The sequence below is a fragment of the Rhinatrema bivittatum genome, chromosome 1 (assembly GCF_901001135.1).
Source record: "Rhinatrema bivittatum chromosome 1, aRhiBiv1.1, whole genome shotgun sequence".
NCBI lineage: Eukaryota > Metazoa > Chordata > Amphibia > Gymnophiona > Rhinatrematidae > Rhinatrema > Rhinatrema bivittatum.
Genome location: NC_042615.1, coordinates 756999455 through 757025952, shown reverse-complemented (window position 1 = coordinate 757025952; position 26498 = coordinate 756999455). Strand labels below are relative to the sequence as shown.

Here is a 26498-nt window from a genome sequence, read left to right as displayed (position 1 = left end):
CCTATTGAAAATGGCCTTGATCTGATTAAGATGAAGTAATTTTCAATAGGATCAAAGTTGAAAAGTGCTAGATTATGTATATTTGTCACAATGATGTGATCTTGCCCTTATTCAGAGTAACGGGTTTAGTGCTTAGCATCCAAAATGACTATTTGCTGATCCAATTATTTTTCATATAGTAAATATGATGTTTGTTTTTAGACTTCTATTTTCCTTTCAAAACACTGAAAAGAATCAATTCACTAAAACAGTTCTGAGGCCCAGGCCATAGTGCCATACATTGCAGCAGTTGGGGCTCTAGTTTCAGATTCCCCATTAGTCAGCTGATCAGGCCTGGGTGACCAGTGAAATTAGCGTGCTTAGGTCCAGGGACGAAGCAAAGATGGCTGCCACTATACCATGGTGGCCCCTGCCAGCAAACTACTGATGCCAGGAGCGGGGCCAGTGCTATCTTTTTTGCTTCCCTGTGTGAACAATTACTGTGCTGCGTGCCCCCCCCCCCCCCCCGATTCATTCAGTGCCTATCCTGGGCCCATCAAATAAAGCCCAGCTCCCTCCGGCAATCTATAATTTTCAAAACGGACACACCTGCACCCACCCCAGAACCCATGGCTAGGGAAGGTAATGGGGTACCCTAGGCAAACCTAACAGCCTTGTACACATGCCACCCCCCTACTCACACACTCATACACACTCCCACACCCTTTCCAGACACACACAAATTAATGCATTTATAACAAATTTGACATTGCAAAGAACATTCAAAAGTACAGTCTTCTGAGGCAAAAATAACACAACATGCATATTATATTTACATGCACTCCTGTGATGCAAACCAGAAAACTCTGCAAAAAAAAAAAAAAAACACTTGGAACTCCTGTGGAATTAGACTTTTTGTAATGCCTGTTGCCTTTTCACATATAAGGCCGTTAGGATTGTTTTTGTATGGAAGGTTTACTATATTGTAATGGTAATTCTGTTTGTTCATGGCTTTCTGAGAACCAAGCTCACACCCAACATGCATTACAAAAAGTATAATTCCATAGGAGTTCCCGAGTGTCTTTTTTGCAGAGTTTTCTGGTTTACATCACAGGAGTACATGTAAATATAATATGCATGTTGTAAGTGATATTTTTGCCTCAGAAGACTGTTCCTTTGAATATTCTTTATCATGTAAAATTTGTTATAAATGCATAATTTAATTGTGTGTGTCTGGAAAGGGTGTGGGAGTGTTTGTGTAGGTGGGTGGTGTGGCGTGTACAAGGCTGTAAGGTTTGGCTAGTGTACCTAATACTCTTCCCTAGCCATAGGTTCTGGGGTGGATACAGGCATGTCAGTTTTTAAAAAAATATAAATTGCAGGAGGGAGCTGGGCTTTATTTGATGGGCCCGGGACAGGCACTAAATGAATCAGGGTGGGGGGAGGGCAGCACAGTAATTGTTTGCAAAAGGCAGCAAAAAGTATTGCACCAGCCCTGGTCTGGAAGCAGGCGCCCCCTCTCCAAACTTCAAGCTACCCAACATGCAGTCTGATTGGAAAAGCAGCAGAGACCACTTAAAAGCAAAAGGGAAAAAAACAAAAAAAAACATAAGATAAAACTCAGTGTACATGGCAGCACTCTGTTTGCCTTGGCTAGTGCTGATTTTTTACGTTTATTCACATTGCCAAACATTTTCACAGCTGATCTTTCCAAATTTTGTATTACGAGGAAGTAACTCTGAACACTCAATTTTCACCGTGTCATAAGTTAGTGCCCAAATAAGGGAACAGCTCAGTGGAGTTACATGTGGACAAGCAGGGACAGAAAATGTGCACTAGGGTCCAGTTTCTGTAATTGGTACTGGCAGAGCGCCATGATAAACCTTTGCAGGGAAACCACAATAGAACAAAAAAGACTAAGGTAAGAAAAATGAAAGAAGAAATGAAAATCATGCTTATGTATAAATTGTTTTAAATACATTTATAAAAAAGAAAGCATGCTGAAATTAGTAATAATTTAAATATAATCTTGTCTAACATTTTTGGCTGTATAGGTTGAAATTAATAGGCTGCTCCTGCTAGCCTGCAAAACATTTTGGAATTTTAATCTAAAGTAGTTACATATAAATTATTAGAAAGCAAATGACATCTCATTGATTCCATTGTATTATTTCTTATAAATATATGTAAATGTAGAACTGCCATTTTTTTCATACTGTAATCATGCAGATTCTGGAAGAAAATAGACTAGTTAGGCAGTCAAATTAAAATTTTCTATTCTGCCATATTTTATGTAAAACTCAAGCTACCTTGCCTAATGACCTGCTTTGTTTCACATCAGTGTCAATTCAAAATATTTTACATTATGGTTCACTGCTGTACATATCTAATATATTTATAGCTGAAAGAGTCAATGCAGCTGGTATTGTGGCTCAGAATCCATGTCCACCTTGGCCAGTTAGACCTGAGGTTGTATGGATGAGCCCAGGGAGAACAGAAGGGGAGATGGCTGCTTCTGTATGGTACAATGTGTCAGCTAATGAGTGGTCAAAAATCACCAACTCCACACCCAATCCTTAAAGCAATCTGGGGGCTTATCTAGAAAATCACAATTCAAACACCCACAAGTCACCCAGTATTATTTAAATCCTTTGATTGTATGCACCAGTCTTAGTCTTATTTATTATTTGTGGGACCTCCAAGTACACAGGGTATATTTATTTATTTATTTATTTAAGGTTTTTTTATACCGGCATTCAAGAACTCGTTCCCATCATGTCTGTTTACAGAAAACAGGGGTGCAAAAATATAACAAAAAACATAAATAAACGTGGAGAAGAGAAGCAGTTACAATTAACAAGGGCTAATGAACTGGGATTGTAAGAAATAAGAGATAGAGGAGGATAATTATATACAAGTGTACAATGTAAATAAGGAGTCCACTATATATACAAGAGAACATACAAGAGAACAAAATAAATAAATATAGATCACACACTGCTTTTACTCATTCCAATTTTATTTTATTATACTAATTCCTCTTAAAAACTATACCCGGACCTCGGGAACTCACAATTTCTTTTTCATTTAATTTTTCTATATCAGAGGTCACCCCCAGAGTAGTCTTAATAAGCCACAGTCTCGACCAAGAGAGCATAAAACAAACTACACACATCTAAATGTTGTCATTATTGCCCCGACATGGATCCACGTTTTGATATCTGCATCAGGGGGTCTTATTCATATATTAGGAACTCTTCTCATCTTCAATCGGCAAGACTGCTCTCAAACAGCTCCACACGCTGCTACCTACGATCCTCTAGCTAATGAGTGGTGCCAGGGATGTGAACTGGAGGAAATGATCCTCCAGCTTTCAGGGTCTCTGATCCACCTTAGCATTGTATCTGGAGAGGGAAAGATTGACAGAGATCACAGAGGGAAAGGAGACCATTATCCATACACTTGAAAATATTGACATACCTGCAAATGACTTTAGGAATAACAGAACTCAAACTGTTTCAATTTGTAATAGCAGTGGAGCGGGATGGTTAAGGATTTTCTTTTGCTTATTGTACATTATGATTTTATGAAAGTTAAAGAGGTTTGTTTTGGTCCTTTTTCAGCTGCAAGTGGATGCCTTCAAGTAGTTCAACTTTTGTGTGAGCACAAATGTCCTGTCAATGTCAAAGATTTGGTATGTACCACTATTCAGCAAAGTAAACTAATTGTAGCTTATTAATCTGACATTGTTTTAGTACTACTGCATTTGTCGACCTGGAAAGCTTCTCAACCATTTCTCTGTTGATGAGCAGGGCTGACAACATCATCTGACATGTGGGGTGACATTAGACAGCACCAAATGGACCCATCTCTCTAGTTCAGTAGAGTTTTTCCTACTGAACCTGCACAAAAGTTCCTGTGTGCATACGCTCATGAGCCTCTCAGTCCCCTCAGCTTCCTTTTGGTCGCACAACCACTCGGACATTTACCCTTTCTCTCATTAAACTTTTTCCCTTTTTTGCTTTCAGGCTCTCTTTCTCTGTCTCATTGCCTCAGAAGTCCCTCAACATTTTTTAGAGCGAACTAAAAAAAAACCCAAAAACATGAGAAGAGAAGAAAAATCAGAACACCTGGATAAAAGCCCACACCCAGTGTGTTCAAGGAGTATGTGTGGTCGATTCATGGCTATCGCCGATGGCCATGCTGTTTGCTATAGGTGCCTAGGCCCAGACCATGATTTTCGAACTATGTGTTGCAGCCGCTCTGCCTCACCTCTCTTCTACTCTTTTCTCCCCCCCTGGGAAGGATGGCTGCATCCGGTGCTGATTGCCGAAACCCTCGGCGTCTCCGACACAGCATGGACGTCCCTGTCCGCCATGCTTCTTCCTGAGGCCTCCTAGGCACGCACACGCCACCTACGCTTTTGAATACGTCATGCAGGGAACCTCGGGGGCGTCCCCACCGCATGACGTCAGTACCTCCGGGTATTTAAACCTCTGTTCCGCTATAGCCCAACGAGTTAGCAAGGACTTCGTTTTTGCTACTCTGACAGCTTCTAAGCTGCTTGCTTGGATTCCTCTCTACCCTCTGGGGTAACTTGCTCCAACGGAAGCTCTGGGTACCTGCTCCTTTGGGCCTCTTACTTCTATCTGCCCTTTGGGGTTCAACTACCTAACCTAGGACACCCGCTCCTCGGGGGTCCTATCTACTTTCTTCCAGGATCCTTCGGCGCTCCTAGGTACTCGCTCCTCGAGGGCCTATCCTGCTCAGAGTATCCTGCACTTCGGACCTCTGGTCCCTCTCTTCATTCTTCTACCAAGGAAGTTACCAGCACTGCCACTATGTGAGTATCGCTACGCTCCAGCTCTCCTTATTCTACCCTTCAGGTTCGGCTTATCCTGCGCAGCGGAACACTACCCAACCTTGCTACATCCGGGTGAGACCAACATCTACGGACCTCCGCTGCTGCTGCTGCCGCTGCTGCCGTGATCGAGAGGAGAGAGGCCTGCGCGATCGGCCACCGATCACGCTGCCGACGTCAGCCCGAAGTCCCGCCCACTTTCTGATCTCGGCCTATCAGACGCTGAGAGGGACATTTAAACTCACTGCTCCCCAGGCGCCGTTGCTAACATCTACGGACCTCCGCTGCTGCTGCTGCCGCTGCTGCCGTGATCGAGAGGAGAGAGGCCTGCGCGATCGGCGCCCAGACCCGTCGGGGTAAGGCCATTCGATTCTCCCTTGCCCCCGGCGAATCCGGCCACCGATCACGCTGCCGACGTCAGCCCGAAGTCCCGCCCACTTTCTGATCTCGGCCTATCAGACGCTGAGAGGGACATTTAAACTCACTGCTCCCCAGGCGCCGTTGCTAACATCTACGGACCTCCGCTGCTGCTGCTGCCGCTGCTGCCGTGATCGAGAGGAGAGAGGCCTGCGCGATCGGCGCCCAGACCCGTCGGGGTAAGGCCATTCGATTCTCCCTTGCCCCCGGCGAATCCGGCCACCGATCACGCTGCCGACGTCAGCCCGAAGTCCCGCCCACTTTCTGATCTCGGCCTATCAGACGCTGAGAGGGACATTTAAACTCACTGCTCCCCAGGCGCCGTTGCTAACATCTACGGACCTCCGCTGCTGCTGCTGCCGCTGCTGCCGTGATCGAGAGGAGAGAGGCCTGCGCGATCGGCGCCCAGACCCGTCGGGGTAAGGCCATTCGATTCTCCCTTGCCCCCGGCGAATCCGGCCACCGATCACGCTGCCGACGTCAGCCCGAAGTCCCGCCCACTTTCTGATCTCGGCCTATCAGACGCTGAGAGGGACATTTAAACTCACTGCTCCCCAGGCGCCGTTGCTAACATCTACGGACCTCCGCTGCTGCTGCTGCCGCTGCTGCCGTGATCGAGAGGAGAGAGGCCTGCGCGATCGGCGCCCAGACCCGTCGGGGTAAGGCCATTCGATTCTCCCTTGCCCCAGGCGAATCCGGCCACCGATCACGCTGCCGACGTCAGCCCGAAGTCCCGCCCACTTTCTGATCTCGGCCTATCAGACGCTGAGAGGGACATTTAAACTCACTGCTCCCCAGGCGCCGTTGCTAACATCTACGGACCTCCGCTGCTGCTGCTGCCGCTGCTGCCGTGATCGAGAGGAGAGAGGCCTGCGCGATCGGCGCCCAGACCCGTCGGGGTAAGGCCATTCGATTCTCCCTTGCCCCAGGCGAATCCGGCCACCGATCACGCTGCCGACGTCAGCCCGAAGTCCCGCCCACTTTCTGATCTCGGCCTATCAGACGCTGAGAGGGACATTTAAACTCACTGCTCCCCAGGCGCCGTTGCTAACATCTACGGACCTCCGCTGCTGCTGCTGCCGCTGCTGCCGTGATCGAGAGGAGAGAGGCCTGCGCGATCGGCGCCCAGACCCGTCGGGGTAAGGCCATTCGATTCTCCCTTGCCCCCGGCGAATCCGGCCACCGATCACGCTGCCGACGTCAGCCCGAAGTCCCGCCCACTTTCTGATCTCGGCCTATCAGACGCTGAGAGGGACATTTAAACTCACTGCTACCCAGGCGCCGCGCGCCTGCGTCGCGCACCGAAGGAGCACAACAAAGGGGCCTGCCCCTTTGTGTGCCCCTTAGTGTAGCCCCGCAGGACAGCCCCTATATAGGAACCTGATACGGCTCAGCCCTTCAGGTTCTCAAGCTGGTCAATCTCCCCACCCCACATCATTGAGAGTCCAATCGCTCCCTCCAACTCGGAGCTGTTGAAATCTATCAAAGGCCCATTTACAACCCTAGTTCCTGCTCCTACACTGCAGAACGTCCAGAAAAGTGTACTACCGCACTCAGCTTTCAACCAGCATCAAACAGCAACCTCCAAGCACTCAGCTTTCAACAAGCACGTGAAGTTTGATCCTGAACATCCACATCTCATCTTCAACTACCAGTTCTTTAATTCACTCATCTACTCTCTAAGTCTACAAGCTACCCTCAATCATACTCCACCTCTCACTCAAGCCTCAATCACAATCAACCACCGTGAATATTCCTACCTCTCTACACCATTCACATAGCAGATCTCTAACATTACTCGTCTACAATAACAATTAGACCTCTGACATACTCTAACCATCATGCTCCGCGGTCTCCCAATTCCGATTCTTCATCACAGAAGACACAATGCAATTAGTAATTATCTTGGGACTTCTCATCCTCACACCTATAAAGCCCTCATCCCCATCATGGCTTCCCCTTTTACACAATTGCTTGGACTAACATTATTCTCATTATTTCTATTCAACGCACAATCCATCACTAAGAAAACCCCCATTCTCAATGATCTTCTCCTAGAAGAAAATCCAGACGTTTGCGCCATAACAGAAACTTGGCTCAAATCAACAGACACTGCTCTAATTAACCAATTACCTACTCATTCATATGACTTCTTCTCCATTCCCCGACAGAAAAGAAAAGGTGGAGGAATTCTTCTTGCTACCAAAAAAGATTTGAATTTCACCCAATACTCTGTTAACTCTTCTACCAAACTGGAAACAGGCCTTTTCAAATCAAACCATCTCCAAATCCTTCTTGTATATGCTCCCCCAGGCCTTCTTGACTTAGATGCCTCTCCTCTTCTGGAACTAATAGTCTCCCACATTAATTTAGATTCTCCAGCAATTATACTTGGTGACTTCAATTTACATGTCAACAATCCATCTCTATCTACAAATGGGAAAACTTTCATTACCGCCTTGTCTGCTTTAGGTTTCAATCAGATTATCAAGAAACCCACCCATAAAGCAGGTCATATATTGGACCTTATCTTCACCAATTCTGGTATTGCTAATTCAACTCAACCGATCTGCAAACCAATACCCTGGTCGGACCACTCGCTAATCTCAACCACCATCACACTGGCACAAAAAAAAACAGCACCCCGCCCCTCCTCAACAATTCTCCTACAGGAAAATTTGTGCATCCGAGGACCTCCACAACCACCTAGTCTTAGAACTACCCCACATGGACCTTTCCTCTCCAAATTCAGCACTTCACTCATGGAATAATATTACAGAAACTGCAGCTAATAAACTCTGTCCTCTAATAACAAAAAAACTAAAACACAACATTCCAAAAAAACAACCTTGGTTTAATGAAGAACTACAAAATCTAAAACTTTCCCTCAGACGGAAAGAAAGCAAATGGCGCAAATCTCCTTCAGCGTCCACCCTTTCTACCTACAAACTTGCTCTCCACAACTACAAAAATTCCTTGCAAAAAATCAAAAGAGACTTCTATGCTCATAAGATCCATCATATGATCTTTGATGCTAAAGCCCTTTTTACCTACGTCTCTAATTTAACTCAAATCCAAACTCCTGACATTCCATTTAACAAAGCACAAGAAAAAGCAGAGGAGCTCGCTCTCTTCTTCAACAACAAAATAGCTAACCTCCTTTCTAAAAATTCGCCCAATACTTCTTCCTCACACAGCACATATATACACCATAACAAACACATCTCACTCAATTCATTTGAACCAATTACAATTTCTGAGATCCTTAGAATACTGAAAAAGATGAAACCATCGACACACCCATTAGACCAAATCCCTTCCAAATTACTCCTCCTTATTCCGGACACCATATCCAAAGCTCTGGCAGACATAATAAACTGCTCTTTATCTAAAGGACTCTACCCTGACGACCTCAAAATGGCATCAATCAAACCGCTCTTAAAAAACCCAAAGTTAGATCCAGACAACCCCTCCAACTTTCGCCCTATCTCAAACCTCCCATTCATTGCTAAAGTCATGGAAAAATTGGTTAATTCTCAATTATCAGACTACCTGGAAGACCACAAAATTCTCCACCCTTCACAATATGGCTTCAGGAAATCGTTAAGCACAGAATCTCTACTAATTTCCTTAACAGACTACCTCATCCTAGGCCTAGATAAAGGCCAGTCCTACCTTTTGATTCTCTTGGACCTCTCAGCCGCCTTTGATACTGTTAACCACTCCATGCTCCTTAACCAACTATTGAACATCGGCATAACAGGCTCTGCACTGTCCTGGTTCCACTCATTCTTGAAAAATAGAGGCTTCAAGGTAAAAATACACAGTAAAGAATCTAAATGCTACCCTTCATCTCAAGGAGTTCCCCAAGGTTCATCCCTCTCTCCCACCCTCTTTAACATCTACCTCCTCCCTCTCTGCCATCTATTAAATAATTTGAACCTTAAACACTACCTTTATGCAGATGATGTCCAGATTGTGATACCAATCAAAGAATCCATAAAAAAAACCCTCGATCTTTGGGAATATTGTCTGCAAGAAATCAACTCCCTCCTTTCCAGTATGAATTTAATCCTAAATTCCTCAAAAACAGAACTTCTTCTCATATCATCTGAAATAAGCCACACCCCCTCAATCTTTCCAACTAATCTACAAACAATAAAAGTAAGAGATTTGGGCGCAATAATCGATAATAGGCTTAACCTAAAAGCTTTCATAAATCAAACCACTAAAGACTGCTTCCATAAACTGAATGTTCTAAAAAGAATAAGACCACTGTTCCACTTTCATGACTACAGGACTATCCTACAAGCAATAATCTTCTCCAAGCTAGACTATTGCAATTCTTTATTATTAGGTACCCCATCAGCACATACCAAACCGCTACAAATGGTTCAAAATACGGCAGCTAGAATTCTAACAAATACAAGGAGAAGAGAGCACATCACCCCGATCCTTAAAGATTTACACTGGCTGCCAATCCATTTCAGAATTCTTTATAAGTCAATCACCATAATCTATAAATCCATCCAACAAATCGCTCCTCTCAACCTACAAATCCCTTTCATAAAGCATACTTCCTCCAGACCCATAAGAGAGTACTACAAAGAGTCTCTGCAGGTACCGCCCTCCAAAACTTCCTTCCACATAACTTATAGAGATAGGGCTTTCTCCACAGCAGGACCCACTCTTTGGAACTCCATACCAACGGAACTTAGACAAGAACCCTGCTTATTGACATTCAGAAAAAGACTCAAAACATGGCTTTTCAAACAAGCCTTCCCAGACTCAGACTAAAAAAAAATAATTCTCTCTGATTTTCAAATTCCAAGCAACAATTTTCTTTTATAACCATCCTGATAATCTTCTTCTAAACTTTATAAACACCCAGTATCTTCATTACTTATGATTTCTTCTTTATTATTAAAAACTGCATTTTTGAACTGAACAACTCATTGTAAATTATACAATTAATTTTTTTTTTTTTTTTTTTTTTTTTTTTTTTTTTTAAACTTTACCTTCTACAGGTTTATACACCATGTTAAAGTTACTATCTTTTCTTCTTCTTACTCCCAGTTGCATGTTTCCTTGTTTATTGTAACTGCATTTATAATATGTATATTACATATTTGTTCTTGGTTCCGGTTATTACCCCATTGTTTATTGTAAACCGGCTTGATGTGATGTTATCACGATTGCCGGTATAGAAAAAAATTAAAATAAATAAAATAAATCTGTAGAGACTGTCTGAGCTTACTGTGATATCGCTGGCCTACAGTACTATCCCTTCCTTGAAGCAAGATTCAACTTACATAAGCAGTACAATAAAGCTTTCTTTCCTCAGTGTCTGCTTACCAGAGTCTAGCCTATCATTGTGGTTCCCCCACGGGGCCCCTCCCCGTGGGAGGAGTCATCGCCATTTCGACCAAGAAACCACAATATGCCACAAACCCAACACTATGATTATAGTCAAATGTCCCCAGGACCCAGTGAAACTGGGCCCCCAAAATGGCAGAACTTGTTAGGTCAAAAGGCCACTGAACTGTTCTCAGAGTGAGGCTTTATTAGGTGTAGAATCAAGCAAGGGCTCCTTGTGCAGGGCTACCCCACCCAAAGTACCATCTGGAGGGATGCAGACCCATGTACAGTAGTTTTTTGTTTTCTTCGAATCCTGGAGACCCCATCCAAACTGGTAGCCATCCTAGTTCATAAAATTTTGTTTGACCTGCAAATGAGAATGTGAGATAATCCAGCTTCTTTCCTTGCAGTGGCTTGAAAGTTAGACCTCAAGTGTAGGGTGCAACAAGATCTTGGGTGGAGTGGTTCAATTCATTATTGTAGAATCACCCTTGAAGCAGGCTAAGACGACTCAGATTTTCTCTTAACACTCCCACAGGCAAAGACACTAGACTGTTGGATAATTTTGTAAGGAAAGTCTTCCAAAGTTTAATGCTGAATACACGCATTGTAACTCATCAACGTTACATGATTCTATACTTACATGACAGGATGGAGAAGTTGAAACCCTTAATAGAATCTCTGGATGGAGTGGAGGAGTAGCCTAGTGGTTAGAGCAGTGGGCTATGAACCAGGAGACCAGGGTTCAAATCCCACTGTTGCTCCTTGTGACCTTGGGCAAGTCACTTTACCCTCCATTGCCTCAGGTACAAACGTACCTGAGGCAATGGAGGGTAAAGTGACTTGCCCTCCATTACCCTCCATTGCCTCAGGTACAAACGTACCTGAGGCAATGGAGGGTAATGGAGGGCTTACAATCTACGTAGATTGTAAGCCCTCTGGGGGAAATACCTACAATATGTGAATGTAATCCACTTTGAAGTGCTAAAAGTGCAAAAAATTAAAAAAAATTAATAAATATCAGGCCCTCTTGAACATTGAAGAGTGTAAGCATGTAAGCATCCTTTGATATGGCTAGCAATCTGCAGGAGGATGTTCATGGCTGGCTGAAGTTCCCTACACTGGAGAAAATCTCTTTGAAGATGAGGTCAGAGAAACAGTTGCCCAGATTAAGGAGCAGCATCTGGCCATTCCATCTTTTTCTAGAGGAGATGAACAACCTTCTGGCCCGAAGCAGATGCCCCTTCTGTCTATTCCATAGATTTAGTGCTGTTTGCACATTTAACTTGCATAACCACTAGGAACAAGATCTGAAATCTTGGAATCAAGTAGTTAATCCTTGCTGATATACTGTACCTGCAGAATGTAGGGTTAAAAGTGATTTGTGAAAACAGATTGTCATTTAGGAGATTTTCCACTGGTATTAAGAAGGTTTAGGTTTAGCATTTGGCAGCAAGAGCAGATATACAGGATATTTGATCCCTTGGACTAAATTCCTGTGGGATGTGAACTCAATAAATGATTAACAGTGCCAGAGCAGCAAAATGTGAATGTTTGGATTTTTTTTTTCTTTACCATTGTATGTAATATGCTTCTGTATGTAGTCATTGTCTGACAGTGAGTAATTGATTTTAGTAAGAAAGCAGTTCTCAAAAGATTTCGCTAATCAAGTGCACTAACCCACAATTATTCATGTGCATCATATTCTGTTAATTAGTGCCTGCTTTTTTCACAAACTTTATGAAGTCATTTATCTAGTAACTTTATTAAACCAATATAAAGTGTTCTTGCAAACCTTTCTATAGGCAGTCTCTTGTTATGAAAAAAGTAACTGGTTACAATAATGAAACTGTCCATTCCAAGGATAGTTTAAAATCTTGCTTATAGTCCATGAATAGTTGCTTGCACCTTCTTGTCTACATTCATATTGCTCTGTTTAAGGATGCAAGGTTGAATCTTTCTGACTTCACGGTTTTGTTCAACAATAGGCATCTCTGAACACTGTTAGTATTTTAGTTTCTTTAAAAGCTAAGGCAGTGGGGGCCAACTGGCATCTCTTGAGCCGCATGCGGCTCTTTCAAGCTCCATCTGCGACTCCCGAGTAAAATTTTCCTACACTGCTGACGTATACCCAGATTTGTTGTTTGCCTCCTGCAAACAACAATCTTCCCCCTTCTCAGAAGCTGGCTGCTGAGAAGGCGGAAGATTCCTGCCTGCCTGAGCTGCCCGTGCTCATGCTGCTCTCCCCACCTCCCTCCACCACCACATCAAAGCACGCCACAGGTCTGGACTGGACCCATGTTTCAGAGGCTGGTCAGGTGGCTGATGTGGATCACAGCAGCCTCCATGCCTGCAGAACCACTGTGACCAACCCCAGGCTCCTGCAATAACCTCCCCCGCTTGATCTTAGTTTCATTCTCTCTGTGGTGGCATAAGCTCCTTGGGCTTGCTCCCTTAGACACCCCCCCCCCACACACACACACAGACACACACACTTACACTTTCAGCTGTGGCGGCAGGAAACAGGCAGGCTGTCTTTCCTTTCATCCGCTGCACCTTTCTAGGCGGGATGCATCTAGCACACACCTCCTGCCGCTGCCTGAAAAGCCCCTATTGCTGTCCTCTGCTGATAACCTGCTCATCCTCAGGCTGTGACAAAATAGAAAAAAACAGTATGGGGGCCTTGCAGCCTGGAAGACCTCCAGAAGCATTAACTGGAAGCCCACTCATTCTCCTGGGGTCCTACTTGGATCCGGTCAACCACCAATTTAACCACTTACATTTTTATTTTTATTTATGTCAGTGAGTCTGTGAGAGACAGTGTGTGAGCACACATATATATCTGTGAGCAAGTGTGTGAGTGTCAGTGAGCAGGTATATTTATCTGTGAGCATATCAGTGAGCGTGTGAATGCATGTATGTGAACTCATGCATGTGTGCCAGTGAACGGCAGAGAGCATGTCAGTAAGCGTATTTATCTATGAGCATGTGTGTGTGAGCGTGAGTCTGTCAATGAGTGTTCCTAAGTGTATATCAGTGAGCTTATTTGTGAACATGTGTCTGTGCAAGCGTGTCTGTGGACATGAGGGCATGGGTGTGAGCAAGTATGTGTCAGTGAACATGTGTTAGAGTTGAGTAAGCATGTGTGTCTGTGAGCGAGAGTATATAGAAACATAGAAATGACGGCAGAAGAAGACCAAACGGCCCATCCAGTCTGCCCAGCAAGCTTCACACATTTTTTTCTCTCATACTTATCATTTTCTCTTAACTCTTGGTTCTATTTCCCTTCCACCCCCACCATTAATGTAGAGAGCAGTGATGGATCTGCATCCAAGTGAAATACCTAGCTTGATTAGTTAGGGGTAGTAGGGGTAGTAACTGCTGCAATAAGCAAGCTACACCCATGTTTATTCCCTTTACCCAGACTATGTCATACAGCCCCTATTGGTTGTTTTTCTTCTCTCCTGCCGTTGAAGCGGAGAGCCATGCTGGTTATGCATTGAAAGTGAAGTATCAGGCCCTTTTGGTTTAGGGTAGTAACCGCCGTAACAAGCCAGCTACTCCCTGCTTTGTGAGTGCGAATCCTTTTTTTTTTTGTTTTTTTTTTTCTTCTCCCCTGCAGTTGAAGGGGAGAAGCTATTCTGGATATTCTGTGATATGCGTGAAGCCTCAGCTTTTCTTATTCCCCTGCTGTTGAAGCAGAGAGCTATGCTGGAAATTCTTGATGTATCAGCCTCTCCCATGCCATGAAGCAGAGAGCCATGCTGGATATGCATCGAAAGCGAAGTATCAGGCACATTTGGTTTGGGGTAGTGTAACCGCCGTAATAAGCCAGCTACTCCCCGCTTTGTGAGTGCGAACCCTCTTTTCTTCTCCCCTGCCGTTGAAGCAGAGAACTATGCTGTATATGCTTGGAAAATGAAGTATTAGGCTTATTTGGTTTGGGGTAGTAACCGCCGTAACAAGCCAGCTACTCCCCTCTTTGTGATAGCAAATCCTTTTTTCCACATTTCCTCTTGCCGTTGAAGCTTAGAGCGATGTTGGAGTCACAGTAAGCATCAGTATGTTTATTTAATAAGGGTATTGTCTCCGGGCAGTAGCCATCTTTCTGGTGAGCCACCCACTCTATATTGGCGGTCTCTTGACTTTATGGATCCACAGTGTTTATCCCACGCCCCTTTGAAGTCCCTCACAGTTCTGGTCTTCACCACTTCCTCCGGAAGGGCATTCCAGGCATCCACCACCCTCTCCGTGAAGAAATACTTCCTGACATTGGTTCTGAATCTTCCTCCCTGGAGCTTCAAATCGTGACCCCTGGTTCTGCTGATTTTCTTCCTACGGAAAAGGTTTGTCGTTGTCTTTGGATCATTAAAACCTTTCAAGTATCTGAAAGTCTGTATCATATCACCTCTGCTCCTCCTCTCCTCCAGGGTGTACATATTAGATTCTTCAAATCTCTCCTCGTACGTCATCCGATGAAGATCCTCCACCTTCCTGGTCGCCCTTCTCTGTACCGCTTCCATCTTGTCTTTGTCTTTTTGAAGATACGGTCTCCAGAACTGAACACAGTACTCCAGGTGAGGCCTCACCAAGGACCTGTACAGGGGAATAATCACTTCCCTTTTCTTACTCGATATTCCTCTCTCTATGCATCCCAGCATTCTTCTGGCTTTTGCTATCGCCTTGTCGCATTGTTTCACAGACTTCATATCATTAGATACTATCACCCCAAGGTCCCTCTCCTGCTCCGTGCACATCAGCCTTCCCCCCCCCATCGAATACATTTCATTCGGATTTCCACTCCCCATATGCATGACTTTGCATTTCTTTGCATTGAATCTCAGCTGCCATGTCTTCGACCACTCTTTCCAGTTTCCTTAGATCCCGTCTCATTCTCTCCACTCCTTCCGGCGTGTCCACTCTGTTGCAGATCTTAGTGTCATCCGCAAAAAGACAAACCTTACCTTCAATCCCGTCCGCAATGTCGCTCACAAAGATATTGAACAGGACCGGTCCCAACACTGATCCTTGCGGTACACCACTTATAACCGCTCTCTCCTCAGAGAAGGTTCCATTTACCATCACACATTGTCTTCTGTCCGTCAACCAATTTGCAATCCAGGTCACCACATCGGCACTCACTCCCAAGCTTCTCGTTTTATTCACCAGTCTCCTGTGCGGAACCGTATCAAAAGCTTTGCTGAAATCCAGTATATGATATCGAGTGCTCTTCCTTGATCCAATTCCTTGGTTACCCAGTCAAAAAAGTCAATCAGATTTGTCTGACAGGATCTTCCCCTGGTGAATCCATGTTGCCTCTGGTCCATCGATTCTCCGGACTGTAGATTGTTCACTATTCTCTCTTTCAGCAGTGACTCCATTACTTTTCCCACCACCGAAGTGAGGCTAACCGGTCTGTAGTTTCCAGCCTCCTCCCTGTTGCCACTCTTGTGAAGTGGGACCACCACCGCTCTTCTCCAATCACTCGGCACCACCCCCGTTTCTAGGGATCTATTGAACAGGTCACACAGTGGAGCCGCCAGAACATCTCTGAGCTCCCTCAATATCCTTGGATGAATACCATCAGGCCCCATGGCTTTGTCCACTTTCAGGTTCTTTAGCTCTTCCCACACATTTCTACTGTGGAAAGGATTTTCATCTATTCCACTTCCCTCCAGTTTCTTGTTGTGTAGAGATGGTCCTTCTCCAGGGTCTTCTTTAGTGAACACAGAGGCTAGTATTCGTTTAATATTTCTGCCATTTCTTCGTCACTCTCCACACATTGATCATTACCACCTTCAATTTTGCTATACACTTTGGACCTTTCTCTTTCGCTGATGTATCTGAAAAATGTTTTGTCACCATTTTTTATCTCCTTGGCAATCCTCTCTTCCGCTTGACTTTTTGCCACTTGATTAATTTCTTTGTCTCCCTCAGCTGATTCAAATATGCTTCTTTGTGCTCCTCCCTTTTGGGATCTTTTATATATCTTGAATGCTGTTCTTTTAGCTTAATTTTGTCAGCCACCTCCTTTGAGAACCAGATAGGTTTCAGTTTCCTTTTGCTTTTCTTTACATTTCTAACATATAGAGCAGTTTGCCTGGTGATTGCTCCTTTAGATTGGTCCACTGCTGATCCACATCTCTCTCGTTCTCCCATCCTTTTAGTTCTTCCTCCAGGTACTTACCCATTCCTCAAAGTCTGTGTTTTTGAACTGTAAAACTCGGGTCTTTGTGGTTCTTTTCCCTATTCTTTATTATTGATATTAAACCATACCGTTTGATGGTCACTGCTGCTGAGGTGGGCTCCCACCTGGACATCTGAGACATTATCTGCATTAGTGAGCACTAAGTCGAGTATAGCTCCTTCTCTCGTGGGTTCCAACACCATTTGTTTGAACAAAGATACTTGCATGGCATCCACTATCGCTCTAACTATTTTTAGTTTCTGCAGATGGGATTTTCCAGTCTACATCTGGCATATTAAAGTCACCTACGATCACCACTTCTCCCTTCTTACCTATCTTATGGATGACTTCAACCAGCTCTCTGTCCAGCTCTTCCTTTTGGTTGGAGGCCTGTAACCACTCCAATATAAATGGATGCTCCGTCATCTTTTTTTAGGTCGAGCCATAGAGCTTTCTTCCTTACCCCAACTTCCTTGTAGCTCAGTTGCTTGGATGTTTTGTCTGACATAAAGAGCCACACCTCCCCCTTTTCTATCCTTTCTGTCCTTCCTTAACAGTTGTAGCCTGGTATTGTTGTATCCCATTCATGAGATTCTGTGAACCATGTTTCTGTTATAGCAACAATGTCTAATTCTGCCTCAGCCATTAGGGCCTGCAGATCTGGGATTTTATTTCCCAAACTATGAGCATTTGTGGTCATTACCTTCCAGGTACTCTCTTAAGGTTATTGCGTTTCCTGGACTCCTTATAAGATATTAGTTGAGATTTGTTATTCACTTCACTCTTTCTTTTGTAGTTGTGCCACTGTTGACAGAGTTATTCCTCTCAATTAGATTTTTCTTTTGGTTATGGATCCTGAATACTGCATGCATTTGTTTTTTTCCCTCTTTTCTGGTAACACTTCAATGTTTTTCTCATGAACTTCTTCAGTTTTTAATATAGAGAAGGCTTGTTCTTTTTGGCATTTGGTACATGGTGTGTCTCCTCATCACAGGTCTAATTCTACCCAGAGGCCCACTGTATTCCTGGATTTTAAGAGTTTCTTATGACCTGTTTGAGTGGGGGGGGTATACCTGTTGACTTGCTCTTCTGTCAAGAATGGGTGACTGTGGGTCCTTCCTGAGCCTAATGAATTTCCTTTTCTTGACTCCTGGTTTTTCTGTGATATTGGGGAATTATATTCTGAGTAATGCAATGTGGGTGTATTATTTTTAATTGAAGCTAATTGATTTTTAATATCAGTCAACTCCTTTTTCAGGGAAGAGAGTTGTGCACAAATTGGGCAAGCTCTAAGTTTCCAGATGCTTTCCCTCAAAATAAAGGCTCCACAGCAGTTACATTGGATAGTCCTCATCCTGGTAATTTATGATTTGTATGTCCTTGACTGTTACCAATGTACTAATTTATGTCGCTGCCAATGGCAAGTTAGGCAGTCTTTATTAGAAAACAAGCCCCAGGGGTGGGTGGGTAGAGGGGTAGGGTGGGTAGTGAAACATGTGAGTGTGTGGGTCTGACATGTGAGTGTGTGGGTCTGACAAGTGAGTGTAGGTGTGCACCTGAGTGAGAGAGAGAGAATGTTTGTGCACAACCACCCTCCCCCTTTGCCACTAATCCATAAGTCTCAGGGTAGGTAGAGTGAATGATTTTTAAATACTTACTAGTTTTAATTATTGGGGGGTGTTTGATATGTTTGCTGTTTTGAAAGATTTTATTGCTGTTTGGGAAATTTTTTAAAAATTAGTTTTTAATTATTGAATTTTCTAGTCAGCTATTTGAAATATTCTATTTATTAGTATGGTTTTACTGTTATGAATGATTTATATTTTTTTATTTTGCTTGGTATTTTATGAAGAATCATAACATTTCTGTTTTTCCATTGTTGCACTGCATAATAGTCTGGCTTGTTACGGTTTCCAGTTCAGCTTCTGTTTGCATATTTCTATTTATACTTATGGCTTTTATTCAATATTTGGTCGGAGTCTGTCTGCTCTGCCTATGTGACCAAGGGTGAGGTATTCTGCCAGTATGTAGTTGCTATGTAGGGATTTAGAGCAGTTTGGCTTGTTCTGTTCTTCCAATAGGAGGTGTATTGATGTGTTAGGGCTGGTATAGTTTGCAGTATTGCTTTTTCATAGATATGGTTGTTTGAGTGCTGGCAATAAATGCTGTTTTGGTATGGGAGGATATATTGTAATTCAATTTACTCATGGCTTTGAGAGCTTCTGTGTGCAGTGGCTAGATCAAACTCAGGCAGCTGACTCTGAAACCATTGAGTCTCTTGGAGAGTTGGGGTGCCAAGAAAGGGTGGGGGTGGGAATGGGACATGGAGTGGACTCTGCAAACTGCGGAAGGGCTGACAGCAAGCAAGACATCAGTGCTTTAAATAAATGATATGACCGTGCTGGGTTAGGGAGCACTTACTGAGTGAGTGCATGAGCAGCAGATCAATAGCAGAATGTTTTTGTGTTTGGGAGAGAGAGTGAATGAGGGAGGGATGTGTGTGTATGTCTGGGAAATAGGGAGGGAAGGTCTGCAAGAGAGAGGGAGGGGAGGGTGTGTATGGGCATCTAGGAGGGAGGGTGTATATATGTCTGGGAGGGGAGGATGTGTTTGTGTCTGAGAGGGAGAATGTATGTATATGTGTGTTGGGGAGGGGAGAGTGTATGTGTACCTGGGAGGGAGGGAAGAGTACGGTGTGTGTCGGAGGGGAGGGGGTGTGAGTGTGTGTCTGTGTCTGGGGGAGAGAGAAGAAGGGAAGGTGTGTGTCTTGGAGAGAAAAGGAAGGAAGAGTGTGTGGGAGAGGGAAGACAAACCCCTAAGTAAGATGTGCCAAATACATTTGCTCTAGAAATCGCTTAAAATTAGGAGCACATGAGAGGAGGAAGTGATGTTATCATCAGCAATGGCTGCTTAAGCCCAAAGCTCCCGACCCAACCTTGCTAAGTCCCCCGACATCGAGTAACTGCATCCTTCTGCCTCAAACAGGTGAGCTATGGCAGTGCACAAAAAGAAAGTGGATGTAATGAAATTCTCATTCACGGTTTGCAGCTCTGCATAGCGATAAGGCTGGTCTTAAAAAGGAAATCGGTGACCTGATGGCAGACATGAAGAGTGATATCGCTGATCTGGGGAGGCGGGTCAAGGAATCTGAGGTGAGGCTGGAGGACCAGGCCTTAGAGTTGGTTGGTTGGAAAATCACTCAAAGCAAACTTTTGCAAACCAATAATGAACTTGCAAGCCGAATTGAAGATCTGGAAAACCGATCCCGCAGAGCAAACTTGTGATTCAGAGGGATCCTGGAGGGTCCAAAAGTTGCTGACTGCTGTCAGGTGGTTGCCAGTATCAGTGCATTGATACTGGGCTTGGAATCAGAGGCTGTGGAGGCCCCTGCGGTAAAGCTGGAGAGGGGCATAGAGCGTTGGGAGCTACATGTAATAAACTGCCTTGAGACATTGTTGCTTGCTATCAGAGCTTCTCTCAAAAAGTGGAAGTTGCCATAGATTCAAGGCCACTGATGTGGAGGGGCCATAAAGTGGAAATTATCAGGATTTGGCGATTTCTACCATCCACAAGCGTAGGGAATTCCAGGATGCTGTGGCTGTGTTCCATGGCACTAAAGCAAGTATAGTTGGCTTTTTTTCCATTTGGCCTGAGCTTCAATATGGCTGGAGTGTCTTCACATATATCTACTGAGGCTGAAGCAGTGGACATTTTACAAGCAGCAGATCTGGACATCTCCTCTTCTAATGCCAACACACAAACTGCGGAAAGTGGACGCCTGCTTAGTGAAATTCTGAGGTGGCAACAAGTGGGCAAAGGAGGCAGAAGGCTTTGGAGGCACTCTGGTGGCTCAAATCCATCTAAGGACCCATCGGATTCTGAAACGAGTTGATTCTGAAACGAGTTGATTCTTGAAGGTGATCTGAAACGAGGTTGATCTGAAACGAGTTGATTCTGAAACGAGTTGATTCTGAAACGAGTTGATTCTGAAACGAGTTGATTGTTTATTATGAGGTTTATATAAGGCCTTAGTGGTGCTATTAGCTATTTCTCAGTAGATATTATTTCTTGTGGGGGAGGTAGAGGGGTACCTTTCTTTATCTCATACCATATGTTGGCTGTAAAGGTCGGGGATCAGGCAGAGTGGCTAGTTGGCATGATGTCCTCATTACTCCAGGAGGTGTTCCACGGAGGAGGGACGTGGATTTGTCTTTGAGGGGGGAGGGGGATATTAGGATCGTGGGTTGAGAGGTCACTAAGGTTCTTTCTTGGTTTGATGGGTGGGCATGTTTAATTGGGGAGGTACACTACTATCTTGCACAATGCTTTTTAAGGGGAGTGGGATGATAATAGTACCCTTAATCTGTGATGGGAGGTCTTTGCATTATGTCTGTTAATACTAAGGGATTAAAAACCCCAGTCAAGTGGAAATTGTTATTCCAAGAGGCATGAGATTTCCAGGCCAAAGTCATTTTTTGTCAGGAAACCCATTTACTCAAACGTACTGAATGCCTGTTATGGGATAGGTCATTTCCACAACAATACTTAGCATCTGCCCCGAGTGTAAAAAAAAAAATACTGTGGAGTGGGTATATTATTCGCACGCAACTTAGTGGTGGATGTTAAGTCCATTCTGCAGGACATGGAAGGCAGATATATTGTCATCAAAGATCTGGTAGATACTGAAATGTTTACGTTTTTCAATTTATATGGTCTGAATATAGATCAGGGTTCCTTCTTCACACGCATTTCTTCTCTCTTGGAGGAATGGCCTGAGGATCATGTTCTAATTTGGGGGAGGGGGGGGAGGGGTTGGATTTCAATCTCACAAGATACCCATGCCTTGATAACACAGGATCTGGCTTATAGGGGTCTAAGAGTCATCAACAGGCCCTTAAAAATTTGATCTCTGAGCGTGGGCTAGTAGATATTTGGTGCTTAAGAAACCCTACTCAGTGACATTATACTTATTTCTCTCATGACCATCGGTCTTATTCCTGGCTAGATTTCTTTTTGATTGACAAACCCCCGATTGACTTAATAATTGAGGCTGAGGTGGGTATCATAACTTGGTCAGATCATGCTCCCGCCCTGCAGACGAAGAGTAGGACACTTTTGGTACTTGAATGATAGTTTGTTAGATTATAAAACCTTTACAGACTCTTATGGGCGAGATCAGGGAATATCTAGACTTTTAACAGGTATCCCCAGGTACAATTTGGGACTGTATAAAGGTGGTGATGTGGGGTAAGCTGATCTCCCGGGCTACCTATCTTAAAAAAAGTTAGGGGCGCCAAAAGGTTACTCATTTTACAAAGTATCACTAAATTGGCATTAAATCATAAGTGATCCCCTGATCCCAACAGGCTAGCAGAGTTGGAGGCAGCAAGGGGAGGGAGCTGCAGGCACTTGATCTGGCCAGGATAGCGTTTCAATTAGACATTTTATTTATTATTATTATTTTTACATACCGACATTCGATCAGAGATATCACATCGGTTTACATTCAGGTACTGTAGGTATTTCCCTACAGTACCTGAATGTTAAAATAGACATTTCGAGCTTAGTAACAAAGCCGGCAGGCTGTTGGCAAGGAAATTAAAGGAGAGGACTGCGCACAGTCTTTTTATTGCTAAAATTAAGGATCAAACAGGTGCGTTCCTATATGTATATAGAGATATCTGAAATTGTTTTATAAGATTCTATGAGGAGATTTTTGCTTCAGATGATATGAGAGCACAGGATATTGACATCTACCTGCAGAGTATAGAATTGTCTTCTTTGCCGGATGAGACTAGGGAATTATTAAATAGGGAAATCACCCACAGTGAGGTGTATCAAGTCATCCAGAGTTTAAAAATAGAGAAATCTCCCAGTCTAGATGTGTTCATTTCTAAGTTTTATAAAACATTTCATCCAGTGGTGATCCCGCCTCTGGGTGGATATGTTTAATTTTTTACGATCTGGGGGTAGGGGGAGGGTTCGATTTCATCTGAGTCTAACTTGGCTGGGATAAACATATTAGCTAAAGGAGGTAGAGATCCTATGTTATGTGAGTTATATCGACCGATCTCCCTAATTAATATAGATTTTAAAAATTCTCGCCAAGGTATTAGCAACATGCTTGGGGGTTGGTGGCTCCTTTCCTTATCCATGAAGACCAGTTGGGTTTGTCCGGGGAGATTAGCTTCTGATAATGAGAGAAGGGTTTTAGAATTGATTTGGTGAGCAAAGCAAGATAATATCCCATAAGTGTTATTGGCAGTGGATGCTGAGAAAGCGTTTGATAGCGTCCACTGGCCCTTCCTGTTTAAAGGGTTAGAGAAAATGCTGCTGGGTTCTGATTTTATTGGGTGGATTCAGCACCCATATGACATACCTAGGTCTTGCCTAAAAATTAATGGGGGTTATTTGGCATCCTTTGAGGTTAACAGAGGCACCAGACAGGGATGCCCACTATCACCACAGTTATTTGCCCTTTCCTTGGAACCATTTTCAGAGAGGGTGAGACATAATTCCCAGGTTCAGAGGATGTTGATAGGGACCAATCATTATAAATTGTCCATGTTCGCAGATGACATTTTGTTTACAGTGGTTAATCCAGAACCACCTTTGGGGTACTGCTGAAGGATATGAGATTGTTTGGGAGTGTGTCCAGTTTTAAAATTGAGGATAAATTGGAACTACTGAATATCTCTGTGCCAGGTGAGCATTTTTTGTGCATTAAGGCTAAGTTTCCCTTTTGGGCAGCGAAGGAGTGGGTGAAATACTTAGGGGTGAAAATTGGACCCAATGTGGATGAGCTATTCCAGCTTAATTATATTCCTTTACTATCAAGCATACCAAAAGATTTGGATAGGTGGGATAGGACAGACTTCTCTTGGTTGGGGAGGTTGGCTATCATTAAAATGAATGTTACCTAGTTTTTGTTACTTTTTTCAAACTCTCCCAGTGCATGTGCTTGATGGTTTCCTGACATTATGGCAGCATAAGTTATTTAGGTTCATTTGGAAATGTCAGCACCCTAGGGTTTCTAAGCTAGTTCTATTCCAAGAGAAATTGACGGGGGGGGCTGGCTCCATGTTCCTAACATAGTGTGGTATTTTGGTGCTTCTCCACTGAGAGCTTTAATACATTGGCATATGGGTGGGGAGCTACTCCCTCTAATTATTAGAGTTTGGCAAAAGGGGAAGATGTATCTTACGGGACTCTCTCCTTTCTCTAGTTTAATTCTAAAGGTTTGGGGGAAGTGGAGGCCCAAATTGGTGGGGGACAAGCAGGCCTACCACCTAACTTCTTTTCTCTTTGATAGGAATTTTCCTCTGGGGAATGAATGTATGGGGATAGAGCAATGGAAGAGGAAGGGTCTATTCAAATGGGAGCAGATTTGGGGCAGGCAGACTTTATTTTCATTTAACAAATTGCAACAGCTTTATCTTGTGACTGGAGCTGACAGCTGTGCCTACAATCAACTTATCCATTTTTTCACTTCAACAAGGATTGGTCAGGAGCTTAAAAATAGCAGATTACATTTGGAGAATTACTGTGCTCAAGCCGATAGCTGACTAAGCCAATCGCCATGATTTATGCAGTCTTAAATAAGGAGTAATAGGAGAAAATGGCATATCAAACTGCCTAGGAGGTGGATCCGGGGGGTGCCCTTGAAGACAGAGAAGTGAGATCAATGTTTTTCAGCCATCAGTAAGAGTTTGATTTCTTATTTGATCAAAGAAAATGGGTACAAGGTATTATGCAGGTAGTACTTGACTCCAGTCAGGTTGAGTAAGATATTTAATGGAGCTAATGACAGCTGCTGGAAAGGATGTGTGGAGCCCAGGGCACATTTATCCACTTGTGGAAGAGTCTGGAGATTGGGAATTTGTGGAATGCACTGCTTCATTTTGTTTACACCTTTGGGAGGCACTGAAAGAACCCAAGGATCCCAAAATCTGTTTGTGTATTCCAGCAGATGTGGAAATTGAGTTCTTTCAACATTGGGTCCAACGGTTTGTCACAGCAGCTAGATGCAAGATTGGGCTTACCCACTAGTAGACAATGTCCCATCCTTGACAGATGTACACTTGATAGAGTTTGTGATATGGGGAAATTAACTGCTATGAAAAATGATCTTTTGGCAGACTTTGAGAAAATCTGGCACCCTTACCTACAGTGGAGATCTAAAGAATCATTGTGACTGAATGACTGATTGTATAGTCTGGGTTGGAGGTTGGGGAGGGGTGGTGGTTCAGGTTTTACAGCTATATTTGGGCAGTATTACTGGGGAGGAGGGGGGGGGACAAACAATTGTTTTGTAAACTGGGTTGCTGGGATTATTGTTATTGCTTATGGTTGTCTCTTGTGGATTGTAGTCCTCCAATTCTTTATGATGATCCAGTTTCACTCAACGCACAATAAAGCTCTGGAATTTGTTGCCAGAGGAGGTGGTTAGTGCAGTTAGTGTAGCTGGGTTCAAAAAAGGTTTGGATAAGTTCTTGGAGGAGAAGTCCATTAATGGCTATTAATCAATTTTACTTAGGGAATAGCCACTGCTATTAATTGCATCAGTAGCATGGGATCCTCTTAGCGTTTGGGTAATTGCCAGGTTCTTGTGGCCTGGTTTTGGCCTCTGTTGGAAACAGGATGCTGGGCTTGATGGACCCTTGGTCTGACCCAGCATGGCAATTTCTTATGTTCTTATGTATGTGAACTTACTATTTCACCAGTTGTTAAAATTTTAATTATAAAAAAAAATTAGGAGCATGCATATGCATGGTAGGTGTATTTTAAATCATACATGTGTAATTGAGTACACAATTTAAAATTCCTGAGTCTGTACACTCATGCACCCATATGCACATGTATAAGGCCTTGTTTTAATGTTACCGGCCCTACATTATATTGATACTGGCATGCTGCTGCTGATCTTCCATTGCTGTTGTAACTTCGGTCCAAAGCAAATATTTGTAGTATAGTTACTTTCTCATGCCAGTTGTAGTTACCTATATTCTATAACTTAATCTGACATCAGGTATTTTTCTATTTGGTTTTCTTAATAAAACATGTTATATTGTCTACTTACTGTATTTAAAATTACAACATATAGCATGTTTTAACATTTGCTCAATATGCATGTAGAGTAGTCATAGTTCTCAAAGGACAAGCAGGATGGTAGTCCTCCCATATGGGTGACATCAGGATGGAGCCCAATCACGGAAAACTTCTGTCAAAGTTTCCAGAACTTTGACTGGCCCCTACTGGGCATGCCCAACATGGCACTAACCCTGCAGCCAGCAGGGTCCCCCTTCAGTCTTCTTTTTTCCACGCAGCAGTAGCCTCATGGTAAAGGAGCTCTGAAGAGATTCCTGACAGGAATTTTCCTCACGGAATTATTAAATGTTAAATTGCCCCACAGGGGTCCCTCCTCTAACTTTCCTCAGTCCGCGGTACTCCGGTAAGTTTTTACCCAATTCCCATTAATTACCGTTGAGTTTGTCCCTCGCAGCCTACTGGCCATAGACCGTACCACGGCTCGATTTTTTTCCATGGCCATGGCGTCAGGGTTTCGTCGGTGCCCGGACTGTACCCGCACCATGTCTATCACAGACCCCCATAAAGACTGTGTAATGTGTCTAGGACTCGAGCCCGATGTCTTGACCTGCACCAAATGTGCCCTAATGAACACCGAAGGGTCGCAAG

General features: G+C 43.7%; 1 protein-coding gene across 4 annotated transcripts in view; it reads left to right on the top strand.

The window, feature by feature from the left end:
- The window catches only part of RAI14 (retinoic acid induced 14), a 409994-nt gene that overhangs the window by 274601 nt on the left and 108895 nt on the right, over positions 1–26498 (top strand). For all 4 annotated transcript variants that reach the window (XM_029579046.1, XM_029579067.1, XM_029579038.1 and 1 more), the window contains exon 7: positions 3603–3673. In XM_029579046.1, the coding sequence (XP_029434906.1) occupies positions 3603–3673 (71 nt within the window). The remainder of the gene's footprint in view (positions 1–3602; positions 3674–26498) is intronic.